Raw genomic sequence first — 24030 nt, forward strand, 5'->3', positions numbered from 1 at the left:
ATCACAATATAGTAATATTTCATCATAAGTTTGTTTTCAACCAATAAATTATTAAATGTTTAAAACTTTAAATATAATAATGACTTTTAAGAATCAAACACGAAAAGCTTGATTTTTGTACAATAACAATTGGCCAAGATATTTGATATTAAATTTCAGAATCATGTTTAGGGAGTCGCACATAAACCAAAGAGCAAAATGTTTGCATTTGTATGTAGCTAAAAATAAAATATTGTTTAGAAAAGGTTTTCTGATGTTAGGAGATAATGTGAAGAACGTTTCTATACAGATTATTGCAAAAAGTATTGATCAATATATTTTTCTTCAAAATGAAAGTCCTATCCACAGAATCTTATAGAATTTGTATTCTACATAGCCAACTTGTAATATTATTTGCATTAATTAAAAATGAAAAAATATTTGAACTTTAATTAGTTTTTCATACAGTTGTCAAATTATGATTTTAAAGTAACAAATCTTCATGAGAATAGTAATAACATATTTTTAGACTTTGAAAACTTAAATTACTTGTGTGAAAATTCTTTCTACATACCAAATATAACAAAATTATAAATTAAAGCCACTAGTAAATCAGAAAAGGATATCCTTGAGTAACATAAAAGGTGGGGGGAATCAACCTCAAATTACTGTAATTTATTTATCGACTCTTCAATACAAATTCAAAATGGTATTAAACATCACAAATTTTGGCCAATTTTTCTCATTAAGTAAAAAAGATACTACTCAAATTAACAACTCCGAAATACAGATTAGAGTAATAATATTAGTAGATTTATTCATTTGTGCTTTTTAATGTGTAATATTCTTCATTTATGCCTCCACCTCAAAAATGAAACACATCGTGTAATTTTTCTTTTTAATTTTCTAGAGGTAAAACAAGTAAAAAGGGGTGCATATACAAGTAAATAGGGTAACATCAAAAATAAACAATAAGCATTGCCATTTTTCAATAACTGAGAGATTAAAATGAACTTCAAATTTATATTTTTACCTAATTTTAAGCAGAAGAGCCTGACATTGTACTAACAGGGAATGTGAAACATCAGACTTAAAATTAATTTTCTCTTCGTATAAATGAAATAATTCATTTAACAGAGATAAACCTTCTGACAGCACCTACAAAAATTATAAAGAAATTAATAAATAAGTAGCTTCAAAGATATAAACATTAAAAACAAATGTACAACTTGAAAAATATAATAAAATTAAGGGAAGGCATAGTTAAATTACTCATCATTTTTATATGATACATTTTTTTTAATCCATGATGAATATCAGGACACAATCATTTATACATCAAGTAAATTAAACCATTTATACATCAAAATAAATTCTGAGTAGAAGAACGAACTTATACTCAATCACATGCCAAGTCCACTAAATTAGGAAGTTATAACCAAGACAGCTACAAGCATTGGAGATAACATAGGTTTCAACTTGTTCACCATCATCTTATTTGTATTCCCTCAAAATAAATGTACAACAGTAAGACAGCTTTTTTTGGAACTATTCTGTGAAACTGGATATAATAAACAACAGAACAGGAGTAAATATGCCACTGAGAAACTGCTCACCTTTTTAGCTCAGAAGCTGAGGAAATTCTACCTCAGCTTCTGAGCTAAGAAGGTAAGCAGTTTCTCAATGGTACTAATCTTTACTGGATTTAGAACCCTTATACAGTTTTTGTCATCTGTTAGTTAATTTCATTGATTATCATCACAATGAAAAATTTCAGCTAAATTATGTTCGTTATTACCACTTCTCCACATTTGCTTACAAATTCCATTTATTGAAAATTTTACTTTTTTGAGTGTATGACTTTTGTAAACCTTCAGATTTGTGGCTATCATCATGAAGCTTAGCTAGCATCTCCTAAATACTACTGGCAAATACATCATGAGATTAGCAAAACATCTTCCATTCCTTTTGTATTGTTTTTATCGAACATTGACAAAGTTAAGCCTGAATTACATTAGTCTAGTTACTTGTTACACTTATGCCTATTTCCTGCACAGGCTTATCTGAGTTCTGAAGAAATTCCCACTTATACTTAATGCTTATCCACGGCTGGCACTAGACATTTTATGGTCCTGTACAGTCTCTACATGTCTGCAATTCTGCTGCTAAGCGTCTCCCTAAATTCTAAGAGTTTTGCCACCCTTAAATTTTGCACCCCAGTGCCTTCCCTAAATTCTAAAGACTTTGTTATGCCTTAATTTGTTGTTCATGCTCCTCTAAATTCTAAAAATTTTGCCTCTCCTAAATTCTGCTGCTGGGTGCAGCCACACCAGCTCTGTCTCCAATCCTAGGCTTATCTGAATAACAAATCATTATCAAATTCTCATTATAAACAGCACTAAATGTAATCTTTTAATCTATGATCAAAATCTATTTTTTGCATATAGAAAGAAATTTCTATACATGAGGAGAAAATTCTCCTCATCAACACATTCAAAGCTTTGCAGTAGAGTTAACTGAAGTCTGTAACCACTGCCAAACATAATGTCAATGTAAATGTATATCATGCTGCTTGGTATTCAATTACTAATATTAAAAAAAAAAAAAAAAAAAAAATATTACACATTACTGCATGAGTCATTTTTTAAGCTGTAATGCATTGATAGCCATGCCGTGATGAAAGCAAAAAATCATAAAGAATGATTTGCTAATTTAGCATCAGGGATATAAATAATTCCATTGGAGTAAAATTAATATTGTTGCAGAATGTCTTGGTTTCAGATGTATGCCAAGCAAAAAGGCTGATTACGTAGCAATTTAGTTATGAAGCCAAATTATTGACCTTTACTTCAGTTATAGAAGTATTTTCTCTAGTACTGAAGTGAAATTAAGAATTGGAACTCTCTATGCGCTTTATGAAAAAATATCAAATGAACAGAAATTAAAAAATATTCTTAAAAAAAATATTCTTAATAAAATTTTTTTAAATAGATGTTGATCCAGGTCAGATTTTAAATCATTCTGAATTTTTAGGCAATAGTAACCAGGCCTTGATTCTTTCTTTCTCTCTCTCTTTCTTTCTTTTTTTTTTTTTTTTTTTTTTTTTTTTTTTTTTTTTTTTTTTCTTCTTCTTTACAGAAATTATATTGGTCACAGAATAAATAGGGTTTGTTTTCTATATATTCGTGCATGATGATTTCAGATTTTTTGTGACTCACAGATTTTAGAAATCAGTTTACAAGTGAAATTTAAGTTAAAAGATCTTTCAGTTTTTAACTAAACATAACCACAAATAAGTTCTACAGTCCAACCTCGCGATAAGAAACTTTGTGGGTCTGAAGTTTGGTTTGTTATATCTCATCCAATATAAAAAATGGATGATATCACAAAAATATGAAGAAATTAATGATGAATAAAGGGAAAAAACTGCTTTACATTTTCGTATCTAGCAAATGATGTAAATATTAAATAAAAGTTTAAAAAAGAATATTAAGATTTAATCGTAGTTGTTAAATTTATTGTTTGTTCTTTTCCAGACTCTCCAAAGTGCCTGGCCAATTCGCTGGCCTTTATCTGACATGTTTGCCCAGATATTAGCAGATTATGGCTTCTTTGAATGGTAAACATTTAAGCAGTGCTTCTTCAACATCCCTATGGTGTACTTTTTTCTTATATCCAAATTTTTTCTGTAACCAGGATTTTGATTTTTTCTTATGGTATGAATTGTATATGTACAGTTAAAAGTCAGCGAGAATTTCACCACTGGTCATTCAGGTACAGTCCCACCCCAGTTTTGAGCAAGAACATCCCAAGAGGTGGTCCAAGAGACTACCACCCCTCTTCCATTACCAACCTCTCATGAGGACTTTCAGCTTGCCATACATTTAGAGTTTTCCTTGTCCCACGCACACACTTTGTGGTTACAAATATCCTAAAAATAAATTACAATTTTCCAGGACTTGAGCCCAGGCACACTAATATGGCAGTTAGCATTGCTAACTGCTATACCAACTGGTAACAATACCAACTGTATAGTTGGATAAACTGTATTTCTGACAGATATTGATTTAGTTGCATTTATTTTGTATTTTTCAAATGATGTTCATCTTATCTTTGATGTAGAAACTTAACATTTACAGCTCATATGGCAAAGCTGTGGCACCACATGGATGAACTTTTAACTCAGAATAGTATACAGAGTTCGGTCAAAGAATATATAAGAGTTTTGCTCTTCTTAAAAGTATGATAAAGGAAGATAATTTTTTCACTTACATGTCTTATTTAATGTCCAGAGAGAATACAATCAATTATTGGCAGCAAAATATGAATGACTGTGATGCAAAAATTTAAAAACCCTAATAAAAAATCTTATGCCTTGCAAAAAACCTAAAAAATACAAAACCGCTACTTGGAGGATAAAACTTGGAACTTTATACTGAAACAAAACATACTGGTAAAGATTAAAACTTGTCATTCTGTAAAAAAAAAAAAAAAAAAAAAAAAAAAAAAAAAAAAAAACATAAAATTCATCACTTCCTCTTTACATGAATTGAGAAAATTTTAAAATTCCCACCGTTGCATCAGCCTTGAATAGAATTCTATTCAGCAGCTCAAACAAAAAAATTTAAATGGAATCAGTGAATCCATTAAAAACCCTAATAAAACCATACAGTGCATGGTTCTTTAGTTCAACAGTACCATACATTGTATGGTATCCGAAGATATCCTTATTGTGTCCTGCTAGAGTTTGATGTCTTGCATAGCCCTTGTTTAGAACACAGACAGTGGGTGAAGATAAAAGAAAAACAATATATATATGTTTCCCTTTTCAGATGAAATATGGATCCTAATATTCTAAACATGGATGATTTTAAAGATTAGTAAATTTTTCCCCATTAAAACTTACAAAAATTCTAGAGGGGGGGAACTAAAGAAAAAAGCTACCTATACAGTTTGTCAAATTCGATTTTCATACTCTTGGAGGTTCGCTATAACAGTATAAAATAACATGAATAAATATGATTTGTTACAATATATTCATAAATTAATTAGACCAAAATGTTCATTTGTTATAACTGGGGTTCAACTGTACTAACAAGAGAAACAAATTTTCATCATGGCACATTGGTGATCATGGCTCACACATGGTGAACTAATGATACATTAATATCACACAGTCAATATGATACAAACCTCTGAAAACTTCAAACTTCTCCTACAAAAACAATCAACCTGAAAATATAAATAGAATTATTGTTGGTAATTTAAAAACACATTAAATGTTCCCTGAGATGGTCACTCACAGTTAAAGACAATTTCAGTCTTCTGTGAAAGTTATTTCCTTAGAGTGATGATGTTCAGTACAAATGTTATTTATGTTGTCACTCTGATAAGTGGTTGTCTAGATAAAATCTTCACTGAGGGATGTTCCACATTAATTGCAATCCTCTTTGAACTTTAAACAGGTTATGCAAACCACTGTTTCCTCTAAAAATTGAACAGCTGAAGTAGATAAAGTCATTACACTTGCATATTGAAAAAAGTGATTGATCGTTGGACAAAACGAGCATCACTAAGCTTGAGACAGCTAAATGTCATCAAAATTTGTGCACTCTGAAAAACAATTATTTTCCCGTTACATATTAAAATATGACTTGAAGAAAGCTTAAATAAATAAATGCAAATGGGCTACAATACCCATATCTAAAAAATCTGATGTATGCACCACATGACTTCTTTATATGTAATATTAAATTATACACAATTTTTCCTGCATTTCCTTTAAACTTATTTCATTAGAGATATATTTCTCATTCAATTAATTCAGTTCTCACTTCACGACAAGGCAAAAATACATAAAATCTCAAAATACTTTTATTTAAATTTAAAAATATAGAAAACTATAAAACATAAATACTGTTACAACAATATAAAGAACAACTTTTACAATTAAAATTAGAATTTCTATGCAAAAACAAGCAATTCAGCCAGCGGGCAAGAAGGCAGATTTTGCGCCGCACAAAACTGAAAGTTTACTTTTTGTCTCACTAGGCAAAAAACACTGAAGGGGTAGAAACTGACTTAATTTGCTGTCGACATTATGCCGAGTCAATATATGGGATAATTTAGTAACTTAAATTTTAATTCCAGAATGTATTAAGCATGATTTAATTCGCAAAAGTAAAAGAAGACTTTATCTTTGTTGTTGCAAAACTTAGTTTCTCTAGACTGGCAACAAATCCACTATTCTGCTACGTTCCAAATGTAAACAAATGTGGCTGCTATATGGTAATCAAAAATTAGGCTTAGCCGCACTTAAACAACTGTTAAATTGTTGCTAATTCTACAAATATTGCATGCAGGTTAACTAAAGGCATAAAAACCTTAGCCGAAAGATAAGAACATAATTCAAACATTTTTATTAAAGCAAAAAATGCACAACTTACCAACATATAAGAATTTTAAAAAAAAAACTGAGCTCATGAAGCTGAGTAACAGAGTGGGTATATGTATTTATATATATTCATTTGCTTTTGATGCGGCTGATTGTCATCTTTTCTTTGAAATATGGTACCTGGAATTTTTCATGATTACAATTCCTTTCCTTAGTACAAGGAAGTAAAAACAAATTACATAAAATAAATAAATATAAAATCAAAGAAGGTATTTTTTTGTGGGACTACAAACTAGAAAGTGATTTTTGTATCAGAAATTTGAGTTATAAGCTGAAACTGTTCAAGAAGTTGCATGGAAATCTTAAAAGGGGGAAAAAAGTGGACAGTCTAGAAATCCTACAAAATTGTGATATGGACATGTCTAACTTCACTTTTCACATATTTACTTGCATTCCTTTTCAGTCAGTCCTAAAAGTATTCAATAATTACATGATGAGAACTTTTACTAGGAAGTTTTTTTATATCAAAAATGGATATCAAGGCCATTGTGTTTCTATATACTTGCTGACTTCACCTGAGGAACAGGAGGTCATATAATTCCTTATTTTAAAAGATTTCTTTTCCTGATACATATAAAAATTTATATACACTCATATAAATTTTAATGTCACCAAAAATCCCTTGCATGCTAGGGAAGTTCTGGTGGCAAATCTGAATCAGATAACAGATACATTTTTAAATTCACATACTATTGTGACAAGAAGAAAGAAAACTTGTTATGCAGTATTATCAAAAGTTCTTTTCATAACACATGAAATTATAGTTCAATAAAGAGTTAGTAATATTAAAAATAATAATAAATAAGTAGTCATATTTTAGACATAAACTAACAAATACGTAAGCTCCCAATAAAGCAAATATTGCAAATAAAATATTTAAAATCAAGAAACATTAAAAAAAAATTATTTTCTAACCTTGTAATACAGAAAAAGCATCTCCTTATTCTGAGTTGAATATGATTTGATGATGTCAGTATTCAAATCTGTAGCAATTGAATTAAGATATTCAATTGTGCTGTTGAAATTATTTTTCCAATCACATGAAGATACAGCTAGATGAAGATTCAATTTTGTATTATAAGTAACAAATATAAAGAGAAAAATCAAGGAAAATTGTTCAAAAAATTAGTAACTTATAAACTACAGATTTACAGTTAAAAAATAGCTACAAAAAATTTACATGTGTTTGTTTTATCAGAAGCAGTAAAAAATTACTTGCACAGGTTTTTACCTCTTTTATCTGGCAACTCTGGAAACTAGCCAATGCCAAATGGTAGAAAACTATGAAAAACAGATATGAATCTCTAACAGTACCAGTTATGCTTTGGTAAACATATGCCTCCCTCTAGATTTGTCAACACACTCTACATATTTGTATAGCAGTAATCTAAAAGGTGGAAAACAGGATGAAACAGCAGAAGAATGCTGATCCATAAATAAACTGAAGATATTTATTGCAAATAAACTGAAGCATTATTGCTTCAGTTTATTTGTGTAATCACCCTGATTAGCATTCAGTCACAGTCTAAATTTGTATATCTGTAAAAAGATTTAACTGCTTGATAAGCAACTCCTCACAAATGTTAACACATCCATTACACTGGAGCTCAAGCTACTATTGCAACTGCAATAGTGAGCAAATGCCTAATTCTCCCACCTGGCTACTTTCAAATTTTTTCACAACTTCAATTTTTCCTGGCTTATATTTTTCAGCATTTTAAAATAATCTGCATTAATATTTTAAAGTCATTCAAAACTGTTAGTCTTACATCACATTTTCAAAATGAAAAATAAAGGGTATGTTTACAGACATTCTTTTACCTATCTTTTCCAGCCACTCCCTTGTTTCAAGCACAAATAATGATTTTTCATATTATTAGGATATTCAGATATGATCCAGAAGAGTGATTGAAAAACATAACAGTCACATATTTGTAGAGTATGTCATTATATGAAAAAAAATCCCTCGGCATTACAATACATTTTATGTAGCATTTGAAAGCTATTTTTTATCCTCTTCAAATCAAATGTTTGATTGGATACATATTCACAATCAAAAGTCATGTTGAAGCCTTAACATTAGAGATTAAATCTGGATTAATTAATATGTGAATAGCAGCCATATCTCAGTTACCTATATGTGACAGACATTGTTCTTCATAATATCTGCATTCTCCATAGTTGTCGCAAGAACTAAGGCACTTCCTGCTAACTCATCACTCTCATAAGTGCACCATCTGACTGGCAAAATGAAATTTCTACTGCACTACAAGTAGCATATGATGATCAGAATATTTGCAATCACTGACTGAGCAGCAAGGATCATGGCAAAAGAAAAAACTCCAACAGATTTGGTTCATTGGCCAAATGCCTTAGTACTATTAACACCATCTTCTACATTTTTATTTGATATGCTAAGTGACAATATACCTGAATATAAGAATACCTTTAGCTACAGTTCAAGCTAATATAATATCCTTAGCTATAGTATAACTGAATATAAGAAATTAACAGGAATACAAACATAACAGTGTAAATGGATTTGAATCCTGAGTGCTACAAACAGCATCAAACAAGTGAAAAATCCACAAACTAATGGCAGAAGATTCAAAATGTGATAGTTACAGGAACTGTGGAATCACAAAGCTATGAATTAAAGATGTGTCACTTGTATTATTTTAAAATTTTCTCATTTAAGTACTCATAATATTATTCTTCAATCACAACTCAAATAATTAACCTCTTCAATCCCAGTGAATCATATATGTGTTGAACTCACCATATCAGATGCGATACATGAACGAAGTATCATCGGAAGTCCATTCTATCATGTTTGATACCAAAAAAAATGAAATCTTTTATTTGATATTTTAAATGTACATAAATGATGTCAGAATGCCATGAAACTTAAATGAATACTTAACTGTCTTCAGTGCTGATATGAACCTTTTTATTATTTTATTCAATGAATGTAACACATGCAATGCTTACAATGTGTGTTCAGATTTAAAAAATGTTTCAAACTGCATAAGCAGCTTAGAAATTTGTATATAAATATGAAAACATCGACATTCAGCACTCCTTTAGCTACAGTTCAAGCTAATATAATAGAAGTCATAGACAAAGTCATAGGGAAGCTTCAATCGTCCTGCACTGGAAACAAAGAAATTACACCCGAAACTAAAATTAAAAATTCTGAAATTAGTCTACTACACAAGTAAACACTTTTTCCTAAGTGTATTTTACAAGAAGTACTTAAAAATGTCTTTTACTTTAAGTACTCAGCACATTTTACCACAAACTGGAAGGGTTTGGAAAAATACAGAAGACAAAAGTACGCTTGTTCTAGCAAAACTGCTACAAAATTTTAAATAATCAACAGAACATAATGAAACTAAAAACAAAATTTAATTTTAGAATTCACAATATTAATTGTTTAAATTATAATATTTTAATGATTAATATTATACTTCGACGGAAAGAAATATTACATGCTTTTAGTTTAAAGATACATATTTCTTCTTCAATTATCATTAATTCTAGAAATATGCACATTTCTAAACTATAAACAACTTCAATCCTATAGGAAGCAATAAAACTAAACACAGGCAGGCAAAAATATCTTAAAAACAGTGTATAAAGTGAAATGTGGCAATTTATTATTTTTAATAAATAACTAATAATTATTTTGCCCAGAATTGTAAATACACTCTTTTGCAAAAAATCGAAGCACCAAGAAGGACTTTTGTGATCGTGACGAAATTTGGTACGCAAAAACATCTTGATCAAACATGCAAATGATCAAAGTTTTAAGGCAAATGAACAGGAACTGCGATCATAGCACATATTTCTAATGTGCAATTCGCAAAGTAAAAAACTAGTAACAGAGGCGGAAAAATTATCTTTTTTTGTTACTGCCATTGTAATCCTGTAAAGAAGCAACTAAAGATTGCCTTACGACGATATCAAAGACCTTACATACAACTAAATAACTTCGAACGTGGTTTTGCATTGTAGGGTTGCGTGAAGTTGGGTGGTCATACCGAGCAATAGGCCACCACCTGCTATGCAAAGATGTTGGCAGCAATAGTTGCTATAAGGAAGCTTCCGACGAAATGAAGGCTATGAAAGGCCAAGGAGCACAAATGTGAGGCACGGTAGGATGATTGTTCGTCAGGCCCCAACGGCATCATTGTCGACTATTCAATGCACTACAGCCACGTCTATACCTCCCGTGGTACCGTCCACCATCTCATGGCGCTTGTCTAAGGCAGGGTTACATTCACAGAGGACTTTAAAACATTCGTCTTTGACCCCACAACATCGGCGGAGTCATCTGGAGTGGTGTCGCAGATGATCATTATGGCTGCCATCAGACTGGCATCCCACTTTTCTTGAAATCTGGTATTCTATTCATCTTAATACTATAATAAGCATATAAAATATAAAGGGAAAATACACAGTAATACCTTGACTTATGTTAACTAAACTTATATTGCTGGACCCAAACAGTTATTAAAAAAATGGGGGGGGGAGAGAGAGAGTTTTCATGCAGCTGAAACAAACTTCTTTTAAATAGATAAAACTTCTGTTTGGAGAAGAGGATTTAATTTGAAAACCATTAGTGAACTAACACACTGTAGAGCTCCTGAATTTCCTGGTCAAAATTAGCATTAATGATCTTCTGGAGTTTGAGAACTTAAAACCAATTTCTTCAAGAACTGGGAGGGGGGATAGTTCTTGGAAAAACTGAAAAATTTGTTCTTAAGCCTGTAGAAAATGCTTTTAATCTCTAAATATTAACTGAAGTGTAAAATTTCATTAAAGATGAGATCCAAATCTTTGAAAATAATGATTCAGACAAGCAACAGTTAGAAAGGACTGAATACCAATATTATCTTATATAAGCACCTACAAGAGGGATAAACATCTTTTTTGATCTGGGCTTTAATGCAGGATTTTTTCCATTTAATTTTATATTCATAGTATACATTTCTTTATAATGCTGATAATCATTGCATCACATGCAACCATAAATTTCACAAAAAAATATTTAACATGTTTTAAATAGATGTTGCCATGTAAAAATCACATTCGCCTACCCGAGCTCTGTACCACCAATTATGATGCACAGGCTGAAAATATGATCAGCTGTTGCTGAGAATTACATACAGATATAATTTTTCACCATATTAGCTTGAGATTCTGAATATAAAGAGGATTAGGATATTTTTAGATTAACAAATGTTTTTAAGGTTGCTAACACTTTTTCAAGTATCTTGAACTACTATTGCCAATTTCAAGGATTTTTGCTTATCTCAAAAGAGTAAACAAACATATGATGCCCTAATATGAAAAATCTCTGAAGTTTTTGTTATTAAGTCTGTTTTCTAAAAATCAGTAAAGACAATCAAGTGTTCAATACACAAAGTCAAAAAAAAAATAAGAAAATATTGGATAAATTCGTATCAACACAAAATACGAACTAGTTCTTTAACTACTTTGCACCTCACAATACAATCAGTACTCTATTTTTGGAGTATGAAGTTTGGTAATAAACAATGTGTTGTGCAATCTAATCCTTTCATTAAATCTTCTGTAATGTTCAAAATTTCTTAAATCTTAAAAATTACTGGAAGGAAAATGGTTATGAAAGGATTCCATTGCATTTTGAAATCAGTACATCAAAACAGGTACATCAAATATATCAAGAGAACCATAAAGATAAAGGAAATATGCGATTAATGCAAATTACAGGCTGGTTACATTGAAGAAAGTGAAAGCATAGAAAATTCAATAAAAAGTTTTAACACTCTTGAAAACCAATAAACCTTGACATTATTAATCATGTCTACAGAGTAAGGTATTAAATAACTGTTATTTACATTGCACGGATAAATTGAATAAACAAAGAAATTGATAGCATATTTTTTAACGATAGAAAAGAAAAATACCTTTAAAATTTAGTCTCTACAGTCAAAAGTCGTTAATCCGGACTCGTCGGGATTTCGGCGATTCCAGATTATCGATTTTTCCGGATCATCAGTTTAAATCTAGTAAGACGGCATGCAGAAATTACAAAATTAAAAATATGAAACCATAATTTATGAAATAAAGAGCAATTATGATCTAAAGGGTACCAAAATTTACAAAATAAAAACTTAATATTTATTTGTTTACTTTATTAAACATTTCTTTCAACCTAAAGTTGTTAAAGTTGTTTAAGTTAATAAGTTGTTAAGTTAATAAGTTGTTAAGTTAATAAGTTGTTTAAGTTGCTTCGTTTTATGTGATAATACTTTCTCTTTTAATTCTATAAACAGACATAATTTCTTGTTCAGCTACAAAGTGCCGCTGTTCAAGTCCTATAATTGCTGTGTCGAGAATACCGACTAATTTGTCAATTGAAATTTTTTCATTTTCAATAACCTCTGTGTCACTTTCTTCACTATCGGAAGCGAATTATAATGGCGAGGAATTTGATTTAAATCATATCAAAGACGGAGTACATCGAGATGAAATACTACATTGAGTAAGCAATTATAAGCCAAATAAAATAAAAACATCTGCCCTTACGATAAGGATAGTGCTGACAGATCAACTTCCAATTCATTGCACACCGCCGCCGCGTTAAAGATAAACAAAGTTTAGATAAACAAATGTTAAAGTTTAGATAAACAAAGGATATGCCTTTATCGATTTTTTGCAGCAATTCCACTTTTTGTTTAATGGACTCCGAAAGATACTTTCGCTTTGTATATGCTTTACATATTAGTAAATATATATCCGAAATTCTGTTTGACATAATCGAAAGTTCAAGCTTACTTTTATAAAATTGCTCTAACAGTCTGCAAAAAATAATAATCCGGATCCAATTCGAAGATTAAGGAACAACGCAATCTGCAACATTAACTGAAATAGATAATTAGATAATTTTAGCTTAGCTTATCCCGTCCGTTATACATTAAACGAGCATTCGTAAATGTATTTTGTGCACGCGCACACGCAAATTCGCAGCGGTAAAGGTCTTACGTGCATGCGTCAACGCGACGCATGCGCAGAAAGTTTGCAGCTTTGAGGTCCGGATTATGGGTGTCCGAATTAACGACTTTTAACTGTATTATTATTTCTAGTATATCACACTACTAACATAGAAAGAAATTGATGCCAAATGCAAAAATGACCAGTTTAATTCAAAAAATAATTAGTAAAATTTAACGAATCTTAAATTTATTTGACGATGATATTTACTTGGAAGAAACTATGTTCATTATACTATTACATATTCAATATAAAAGAATTTATGCAAAAATAATTTTGAAATCTCAAACATTTAACATATTTTAATTTTTAAAGGAAACTGCATTCATTATACTATTACATATTTAATATAAAAGAAGTTATAAAAAATAAATAATTTTGAAATGTTATGTTTGAAATGTTTGAAAATATGTTAAAAATTTAACATATTTTAATTCATATGATCCATTGTTTTTTATTAATACATGTGCTTACATTGTCCAACAAATTTTGTAACTTTCATGCAGAAATCATCTATATTGCTCTCTACAAGTTCTGAAAATTTCAAGTTTTCTGCCTAAAAATTCAAAAATACTTGTTAGTTAAAGAAAAAGGAAGAAGGCAGGGAAATAGAAAAAAGAAAGAAAAACAATGTTTACACTAATAAGTGGCATCATACTGTCTAACCACAATTTCATACACAAAAATTGGTATCAGATGATATTGACAAAAGAAAGAAAAATTAATTAAAATTACATTTTTAAATATTATTAAATAATCACTATATTAAATACCATATATAAAATATTAATTTTAATTATCATAAAATACATCCTTAACAAATATTAAGCAGTTTTTTAAATTCTAAAGGATAAAATTCATGTAAGTTCACATATCATGTGCTACTGATTGACTGATCGATAGTACATAGATCTTTTTAATTTATTTCAAAACTGCAAAATACATTCTGACAGCAAAGGTATTTTTTATTATTAATCAGCTTTGTAATATATATGAGAAGTGCATCATATAAATCATGCAATTTACATCTTATCTGAAACAGGCAGCTTCAATAATTATTAAAAATAATAACAACTTGTCAATATATGTCTGCATTCTTATTTCAATCCTATCCTTAACCCTGATGTGTTCTTTTCAAAATAAGAAAAAAAAAAGAACATAAGAAATCTTATTTTTGTTAGCTTTAATGTACTTGTTATCTTCTTCTCTTGATTGACTGAATATTGAAACAGAAGCTATGAGCATCGCCCTCTCCCTCCCCCCCCCACACACACACACGAGGAAAAAAAAAAATAGAGAGAATATTGCGAAAAGAAGCCATTTTCTAATTACCATGCTGTGAAATTACAGAAGAAAATCTGTTTTGGAAGTGCAACATTAAAAAATACAGACAGATATAAAAAATGGAAATATGATTTAAAAGAAACGGAATCTCATTTACTGGCAAGCAACAAAAATCCAAGTTTTCCACACCAATCAGCATAATCAGAGTACTACCTGATTATCCACCCTATCCTGAAAACCACCAGGCTATGCCGCAAAAATAGGAAACAAAGAATGTTGCAAAATATTTATGTGGCAACAGAGGTACGATTATGTGCGCATTACAGTGTAGAATTCAAGTTTTGCAGAATTTTTTGCTTTTGAAGAAAAGGGACCTGTGTCTGATCACCCTCAAAATTCACAGTTTTATTTAAAACCTATGACAAAATAATAAGGTTGTTATTTTGCCTAATTTAAATTTCATTAATAATTATTAAAATGTGTTATTAAAAACATTAAAAACGTATTTAACAAATACTAACATAATTATTAAAGCTTCATGAGATAAAACTTACTCATACATGATCATAACATTTATTTTTTTAATTTAGTTTTAAATTACAAAGCACTATTTTGACAGTAGATTAGCATTTTGCAATAAAAGTTGCAAAGAAAATTATGGATGAATACATGCTTTATGGTATTTCCTTTTATGCTTTTTTAGCTTATGAAGTATTTAATGATATAAAGTAAACAGTGTCTTTATCATAATTTCACAGGAAACAGAACTTCATACCTCAGATTTTTTTCTGTTTTCTAGGATTGCAGAAGCACATTCTTGGCTTAAACCAAGAGGTTTCAACCGTGATGTCTCCTCTTTTTTAGGCATATACCTTTTAATAGCATTCAGATATAAAGAATCACTGGAAATATCAGCAGTCTGTAATAAAAGAATAAAAATACAAATATAATAGATATTTTATTCAAGCAATTCTCAGCAAACATTTATACTGATTGAGAATGATAAATTGTGTACACTTATATTAAATTTAAAAAAAAAAAAACACTTTTAATATTAATAAAATTTGTGTTTTTCTTCGTGATCAGCTTATAAAACATGTTCTATATAAAGTGCTAATACTTCACTATTACCTTACAAAAAAATGCTCATGACAAGTATTTCAGCCAGCATATACTAAGCAAGAAATTATTTAGTTTTTTTTAAATGAAATAACACCACCAAAAGTTATAACAAACATAAAACTAGGAAACAATTTGATTGAATGTATATCCTTAGTTAAAGTGATGCTAGTTTTTCGAGTACTCAAACTGAAACAGTCCTATGAAATCTTTTACAAGCCAAAAGGTATAAAATGGAAAAGTAATACCATTACCTTTCGTAGGAAACATATATGAAAGTTCCAATGAAAAAATATTGTCCTAAATCATAACCTAAAATAAGACCAACATACATAAAATCTAATTAAGACTAACACAAAAAAAGAAAATAACAAACAAAATCCCCAAATAAGAGTAACAGAGAAAATGCACGAACAAAATGATGAAATAATTAATATAATCCCTAGTTCTATTTTCCAAAAGCAAGCAGAAATAAAATGATGAAGAATTAATTAATGTAATTCCTAATTCTATTTTCCAGAAGCAGAAATACAGTGGGCACATTGGAAATGCAAAAGGAAAGGTAATACTTACTGTATATTAGACAGAATCATCAAAGACTGAAGTGATTGGAAGTAGGTGGAGGCTGGAATAAGAGAGACAGGAAGATTAATTTATTAACATCTCATCATGAATCCAACTGGGCTAGGTAGTTAATGTTTACAATATCTTATACATAATTCTACTTTGATGCTGAAAGTCAATTTTGTTATTGCTGTTGCTACCATGAAAAGCTTGAATGCTTAAACATTTTTCTGCCAGATATCTTTGTAAGCAATTAAAATATCTGCAAATCTGCCTCAAACCTATAGACTTTTTCAAAGCATTTCTGCAGTGAGTATATGAAACAAACGTTGAATGTTATTTTATCTTTAATGAAAGTGAAAACGCATACAGAAAGCTTTCACAAAACAGGAAATCCCATCAAATTTTCAGACCCTAATAAAATGAAGAGACAAAGAAAAAATGCAAGTTCACAAAACTTTTTGGACAAAAATTTCCTATAAAAATTAAAATTTTAAGATTTTTGACAAATATTTACAAAAATGCATTCAACGAAGCTAATCATTATTCCATGCATTAATGATGAAAATAATTTTATTACATAAAAATGCTGGTACTTTTCCATTAAAGACATACCACACATTTTCAGTACCATATTGATGCATTATGGTATTTCTTTCTGCATACCTTTGGCTCACTGCGTTATGTTTTCTTTTGTCTTTTTTCTCTCAAGGTTTCAGCAGTTTTCACAATTTTGTTGCATCTATTAATTTTAATGTTAGAATGAAATTACAAGGAACTGATTTATATTTCTTTTACATAATTATTCAATGAAGTGTTGTGTTTGATTCATTTGAAGCAAGCTTTGTTTCACAAAACTCAATACACATTAATTCCAGACACCATAAGTAAATGAAAGAAATACATCATCTAACAAACTACATTTGTGTTCAGAATACCTTTTTCCTCCCAGCATGAACAAAGGCAGTACAGCCATTTCAGCTTCAAGTCACATTTTAATTTCATGATACATTTATTAACAGAGTCCTTTCTTTTTTTCGAAAGAATATTTATAATAGCCTCTTAATAGCTTCATCTCTTGGAACATCCCAAGTGGTGAAATCCAATCCAATTTAAAAAAAGGGGGGAGAAGAAGAAAAAAGAAGAAAGAATTTATTTGATGAAAAATGTGTGTGATTGATTACAAAGATAATTATCACCAAAAAAAAGTAAACTGGCACTACCTTCACCAAGGAAATATGCCAAAGCAAACGAAAATGCTAAGCTATATGGCTTTAGTCTAAAAGTATTAAATATTACAGCATAATTAAAATTAAAAAAATCTGTCGTCAAAATTTTAGAGGTAATCACATAGTAAGAGAAAATCATGACAGCAGATTACAAAAGTGTTAAATTTTAATTCAAAATAAAAATGTATACAGAGTGTGCAAAATAAATTTAAATTTTCTTCAGTGGTACATCTTTTAAATACGAGGGTTGGAACTTTAATAGTGGCAACACAGCTGAAAAAACGCTACGCAACAAAACCAAAGAATATCACATATGCCACACATGAACTACATACCTACCTTACCTCTCAGCAAAAAGACTCGTCCTGCCTACGTCACGTGCATGCGGAGTGACACGAAGAACGGATCCTTGTATTAGCTTGCGGTCTAAAGTAAGTGTTGTCAGGATGTTTTCAAAACAAGAACAACGATGTTGGATAAAAATTGAATGTGCCAGAGGTTGTACAGCACGACAGTGTCATCAAGGGCTTCAAGAGGCTTGCGGGGAATCTGCATTGCCTTCCAGAACCGTAGCAAGATGGGTGAAAGCATTCAATGAAGGACGCCAAAACGTGGCAGACATGCTGCAGCCAGGTCGTCCGAGTGTCAGCGATGTAGACGTGCAAGCTGTTGCCGCACTAATGGACAGTGATCGCCGCCAAACGATTCATCAGCTGGCCGGACAAACAGGATTAGCACATACGACTGTGCTGCACATTGTGAAGGAACGCCTGTCCATGACAAACTGCTTCACGATGGGTTCCACATCATTTGACGGAAATGCAGAAATGGCTACGATACGATGCTGCCCGAACCCACCTGGAGCGCTATGAGCGCGAAGGAGATGCTTTTTTACGCTGTATCATTATGCTGGATGGGCCCGATCGTACCAGACAGAACTGAAACGCCAATCAAATGAATGGCGTCATCACGGGTCACCACAACGTTCGAAATTTCGTCAGAACCCCAGCAATGTGAAAGTTATGGTGATTCTCATGTACGACAGTGATGGTGTCATCATAACGCATACTGTTCCCCCACAGCAGACCGTCACTGCGCAGTATTACTGCTCATTTTTGGAGCACAATCTCCGACCAACTTTGAGAAAAAAACGGCGTCACTTTCTGCAGAACGCTCCTCTCATTTTGCATGACAATGCTCAGCCTCATGCAGCGCAAGCTGCGACTGATTTGTTCAAGCGATGGGGCTGGGAAGTGCTTTACCATCCACCATACTCCCCAAATCTAAGCCCTTGTGACTATGACTTAATTCCTAAGATGAAGAAACCACTTCGTGGCACTCGCTTCCAAACTGTTCCTGAGAGTCTTGCGGCAGTAGACCGGTCCATTGAAACTATCAACAAAACAGGCACTGCTACAGGTATTCTGCGACTTCCACATTGTTGGAAACGGGTTGTACACAATGCTGGCGACTATATTGAAGAACTGTAAAACATGGTACCATGAATCACTTTTGTATTCCTTGTAAATAAATAGTTGCCACTATTAAAGTTCCAACCCTTGTACTTTAAATACTAAATTGGCAATACTGAATAACTTAATTAACAGGAATACAAATTATATTGCATATTTAAAGTTATAAAGGCTCCAGGTCTAGATATAACATTCGACATTGACTATCAAGAAAAAAAATATATGGCAAATAATTTCAGCATCATTCAAAAAAAAGATAATTCAGTTTTGCAAGTTAAAGAAATTCATCTCACCTGAAAACAAAATGCAAAATTTGAATACATTTTGTTGTTTAAAGAAAATGAGCTTGAATCACTGAAAATTTTAAATTAATGAAACTTAAATAATCAAAATTTTATTTTAACTATTCCGAAATAATAATTTGTGAAATGTCAGAAATATTGAAAGTGTTATTTGTTTAAAATTAATTTACAACCAATTCAAATTTAAAACTTCCTTAAATGTCTAGCATTTTAAATATGGTAAATTCTTAATCATCTATTCTTTTAACTCTAGTAGCTTCTTTCTTTGAACTAGTTAATTCAAAGAAAATGCAGATAAGCACTTGTTCATATCAGCAACATATAACAAAAACATTTCTAGTAATTAATAGTATATAACAGTGATCCCCAAATTCTTCACTCGCTAAGCCCTTTATCCTATATCTTACAAATTAATAATGTTTAAGAATAACATTACGAGATAGGAAAAAGTTATAGATAGTAAAAAAATGTAAAGAAGACATCAAAACAGTTGCACAATGCACATGCAATGAAATTACATTTTAAAATTCCTTAATTTACTAATATATGTCAATTTATTCTCAGTTGTGATACTGTTAAAAGTTAGCCATGTATAAAAGTTCTTCCAAAGTTCAATGAATCAAACTAATTTCTGGTATAATAGATACTGTATTGAATTGCATTTCCGCCACCCTCCCCATCATACTAATTTTAATGTCCGAAATCTAAAGGAGAAAATTATTCATTTAATTTCTGAAGTTCTGTTTCAGTTGCAGCAAGAACATAACAAATGAAAAGGATTCAGGGTTAAAAGTAAGGGTAATATTTTTTATTTAAAAGAAACCTACTTTCTAATAACAATACTTAGTAATATTGATACTACAGTATCTGATAAAATGTATTCATTTCTATTTTCTTGCAGACTGAATCTCACCTGTCTTAATGTTCTCCTCTGCTATAGTCATCCCCATCATGACAATTTATCGATGTCATGTCTTTGTCGCCATTCAACCTGTTTTCCCCCATGAAATGATCTTCAGAACTAACATCGAGTGTCTCTAATCATTTGTACTGGTTTTTGTCAAGGCAAATTTATCACTACTAAATATTTTGCAATAGAAACAGAACCTTGATGGCTGGTACTATGAGCATACAAGCTGTGTCCTAAAAAATGACTCACTAATTGTTGTTTTTCATTGGACAAAAAATTTTTAAGGGATCAACTTTTTAAGGGATCAACTATCTTTTAGAAACTGAATAATATTGGTTTATATCAATCCCTTTAGAACTATCTTTTCAATTTAAAAGTTCTGTAAATTTTCTGGACAGTTTACTATTTTATCAGAATTGTAACAGCTAGTCATCTCCACAACTTTAATTTCTTCTTCACCAATTAAAAGTCAATTAAGTCTTCACCAATTAAGATTCCATCATCTTCTTTAGTTGCACTTGTATGAATATTTAATTCAATATTAAGGTCAATTTCAGTTCCATGCCTCTCATCAATCATAATTTCCTCACGCTCATTTGTGTCCATTCGTTCAGCAGGCTTAGTTCTCTTTGTTTTAACCACCTTGCATAAAATTATGTATTTTTCTATGATTTTTTAGTTGTTCTCCCAGTCACCTTTTAGCCCAAAGAAGCATTAGACCAGAAAGGCTCTTAGTCTCAAAACGGCATTTTTCATCGTTCGTTATAATTGTCTGTTTCACTTTTCAAATTGCTGTCACCAAATATTATCGCCCTGCGTTATATTTAAAGAAATTAAACAAAAAAGAATGTGCATGAATGTATGAAGAATCTGCATGTATATATATTTCTCACATTGTGAAAAAACAAACTAGAGCCATCAAATTTTAAATAATGTAGCCCTCCACCTGAATATGGGCACCTGGAAGCCTGAATTTCGAAATTGTTTTATTGTCTATTTCATATTTTGTAAAACTTTGATGAATTTTTGATTAACAAACTTAATGATTTGGAAGCAAGCAATGAAAAAATCATCTTTATCTCGAGCAGGTAAACTTGTCTATAGAAAATTCTAAAGATATGCTGCTTTTAAATATTTTTATCCCATAAGAACATTCATCCAAATGCTCTCAAAATGTGTAAATGAAAAAAAAAAAAATCTTTGGGGGTGACATAAAATCTGAAAGTTTTCAGGTTTTTGTATTTCTTTACTTCTTTCTCCCCCCCCCCAAGTCAGGTAATTCTGGCTTCTGATCAATTTTATTTTCTGTATAAATAATTATTAAACAATTCCGGAACAAAAATAAAAAATCAATTTGCAAACTAACAATTAAAATGTGGATGACACAATGCTTATTATATTCTAAGTGGCCAAGGAACTGTCAACACATGCCCTCATGGGCAATACATTTAACCCTTTGATGTTATGGTTATGAACAAGTTCAGCTCGCAATCGAATCGTGCTTCCTATAATGCGCACAAAGGAGTTCCGCTCGGGAGCAAGATTTCGACCGAAATGGTTAGAAACGAGCACTACTCGCATGCAGGGATAAATAGAAGGGCTAGGTCATTCCTTTATTCGACTCCTCGCTGACGCGAGTCTCATTGAGGGGGGAACCAGAAGTAATCTGACGTATCTCTGTTGCACCTGCTCTGATTTCGCACCTTTAAAACTGTAGTTTCATTCAGTTGCGAGACGATTTTCTGGAGATCGCATATCCCAAATTAATTTTAATCATACATATTTGTTTTCTAATAATGCAAATATTTAAAATAATTTGTGTATATATAGTTTTAGTCAGTTTTCCTTTTAAATTCTATATTTAAAGTATCCTTTATGTAATATGGCTTCTTGTGCTGTAGCAACGTGCCGTAACACTTATAGAAATACGAAAGGAAGAGATATTGTATTTCATGCTTTCCCAAAGGATAATTTGCTTTTGACGAAAGAATGGATACATAAATGTCGAAGACAAGACTCTGTGAAAAACGCAAGAATTTGCAGCGAACATTTTCTGTGCAGTGATTATGAAGATGACATGAGAAATCGCTTGCTTGGATTGCCGCAAAAGAAACTGTTGAAATGCAATGCTGTGCCGAAAGTAAATTTATCGTGTGCAGTAAACGAAATAACACAAAGAAATTGGAGACATTTGAAAAGAAAACTAATGCAGAGTGCTTTTGAAAGACTACACGAATTAAGCCCAAAGAAAATTTATTTTGAGGCCGAGAACGAAATTGAAGCTGACAATAATAAATCAAATGTGAATGATTTTGAAATAAAACTCACAAGTGACAATGCCCTATGTGACAATATCCCTGAGTGCCCTAAGTGTAAAGATAAACAAGAATGTATTGATAATTTGAAGAACAAAATAATATCCTTAGAAAATTGTAATAAAATATTGAAAAATAGAGAAAAGAAAGATTTTAGAATGTTTGCTCATCGACAAAGAAGGTGGACGACATCTAGAAAGAAATTTGTATCGGAAATTCAGAAATTAAAATCCCAAACAGCGAAATTTAGGAAAAAACAGAACACATCGGAGAATTTGGAAAAACGTCTAAAGCATATTTTTACAAAGACGCAGATTAACGCATTGCTAGAAAAGAAGGAAAAAATCCGGTGGACTAGTGAAAATATTTCACGTTGCATTGTCATAAGAGCTATGTCATCTAAAAGCTACGATTTTTGGAAAGAAAAAATGGGAATTCCTTTACCTAGCACTAGCACATTAAAGAGATGGTGCGCTAAATTTTCATGTAGTCCAGGAATTCAGAGTAATGTTCTTGCTGTAATGAAGGAAAGATGCCAATATTTGAATTCTGTAGAAAAAATATGCGTTCTCAGTTTCGACGAAATGCACATAGATTCTAAACTCTGCTATGAATCTAAACTGGACCAAAATCGGTCCTTTTCAAAAAGTGCAGTTTGTTTTAATCAGGTCTCATTTCGCAGTGGAAACAACCAATATTTTTTTATTTTAACACTCCAATGAAGAAAGAACTTCTTTTTTCACTCATAAGACATATTCAATCATCTAGAGTAGAAGTGAAAGCAATAGTGTCTGATTTAGGAGGATCTACTACTTTGTGGAAAGAGTTACAGATTTCGATTAATAGTTCTCATTTTCCAAATCCAGTATTCCAAACGAAAAAAATATGGGTTTTTACAGATTTAGCGTACTGCCTCAAATTACTGAGTGTTGGTGTATTTAATTATGACAAAGCACACTAGGGCTATCTGCCTAAGGGGAGGGATGCCTTCGTGGAGGACTTTCTAAGGGAAACTGGCTCGTATACACATTATGGGGAAACCTTACACATGGGGAAAACCACGAAAACGCTCATGCAGCCAGCCCGTTCGCGGGATTCGAACCTCGGACAGAACTATCAGTGTTCAGCGACTTTACCGTTCGGCCTCTGGTGGGCTCAAATTACTGAGAAACCACTTTTTAGATAAAGGATTTGTTTTAGAAGATGGAACTGTTTTAAATGTTGATATTATTAAAGAGAATTAAATTGTGTCACAAACTAAAACCAAATTATTTAATGGTCAAGGGAAACGAGAGACAAAAAGTAAGTATATATAATATGTTTTGATTTGAAATATTTCTAGATTGCATTTTAGAAGTTAA

At 31.1% G+C, this 24030-nt stretch overlaps 1 protein-coding gene across 2 annotated transcripts in view; it reads right to left on the reverse strand.

Moving 5' to 3' along the window:
- LOC118205322 (uncharacterized) overlaps positions 1–24030 on the reverse strand; it is a 44886-nt gene that overhangs the window by 8873 nt on the left and 11983 nt on the right. For both annotated transcript variants that reach the window (XM_035377611.2, XM_035377610.2), the window contains exons 4-7: positions 15534–15677; positions 13949–14030; positions 7349–7485; positions 1013–1137 (exon numbers count right to left, since the gene is read on the reverse strand). In XM_035377611.2, the coding sequence (XP_035233502.1) occupies positions 1013–1137; positions 7349–7485; positions 13949–14030; positions 15534–15677 (488 nt within the window). The remainder of the gene's footprint in view (positions 1–1012; positions 1138–7348; positions 7486–13948; positions 14031–15533; positions 15678–24030) is intronic.

Source organism: Stegodyphus dumicola, chromosome 5 (genome assembly GCF_044657685.1).
Source record: "Stegodyphus dumicola isolate Sdum_Otavi_A_Nest chromosome 5, ASM4465768v1".
NCBI classification, from domain to species: domain Eukaryota; kingdom Metazoa; phylum Arthropoda; class Arachnida; order Araneae; family Eresidae; genus Stegodyphus; species Stegodyphus dumicola.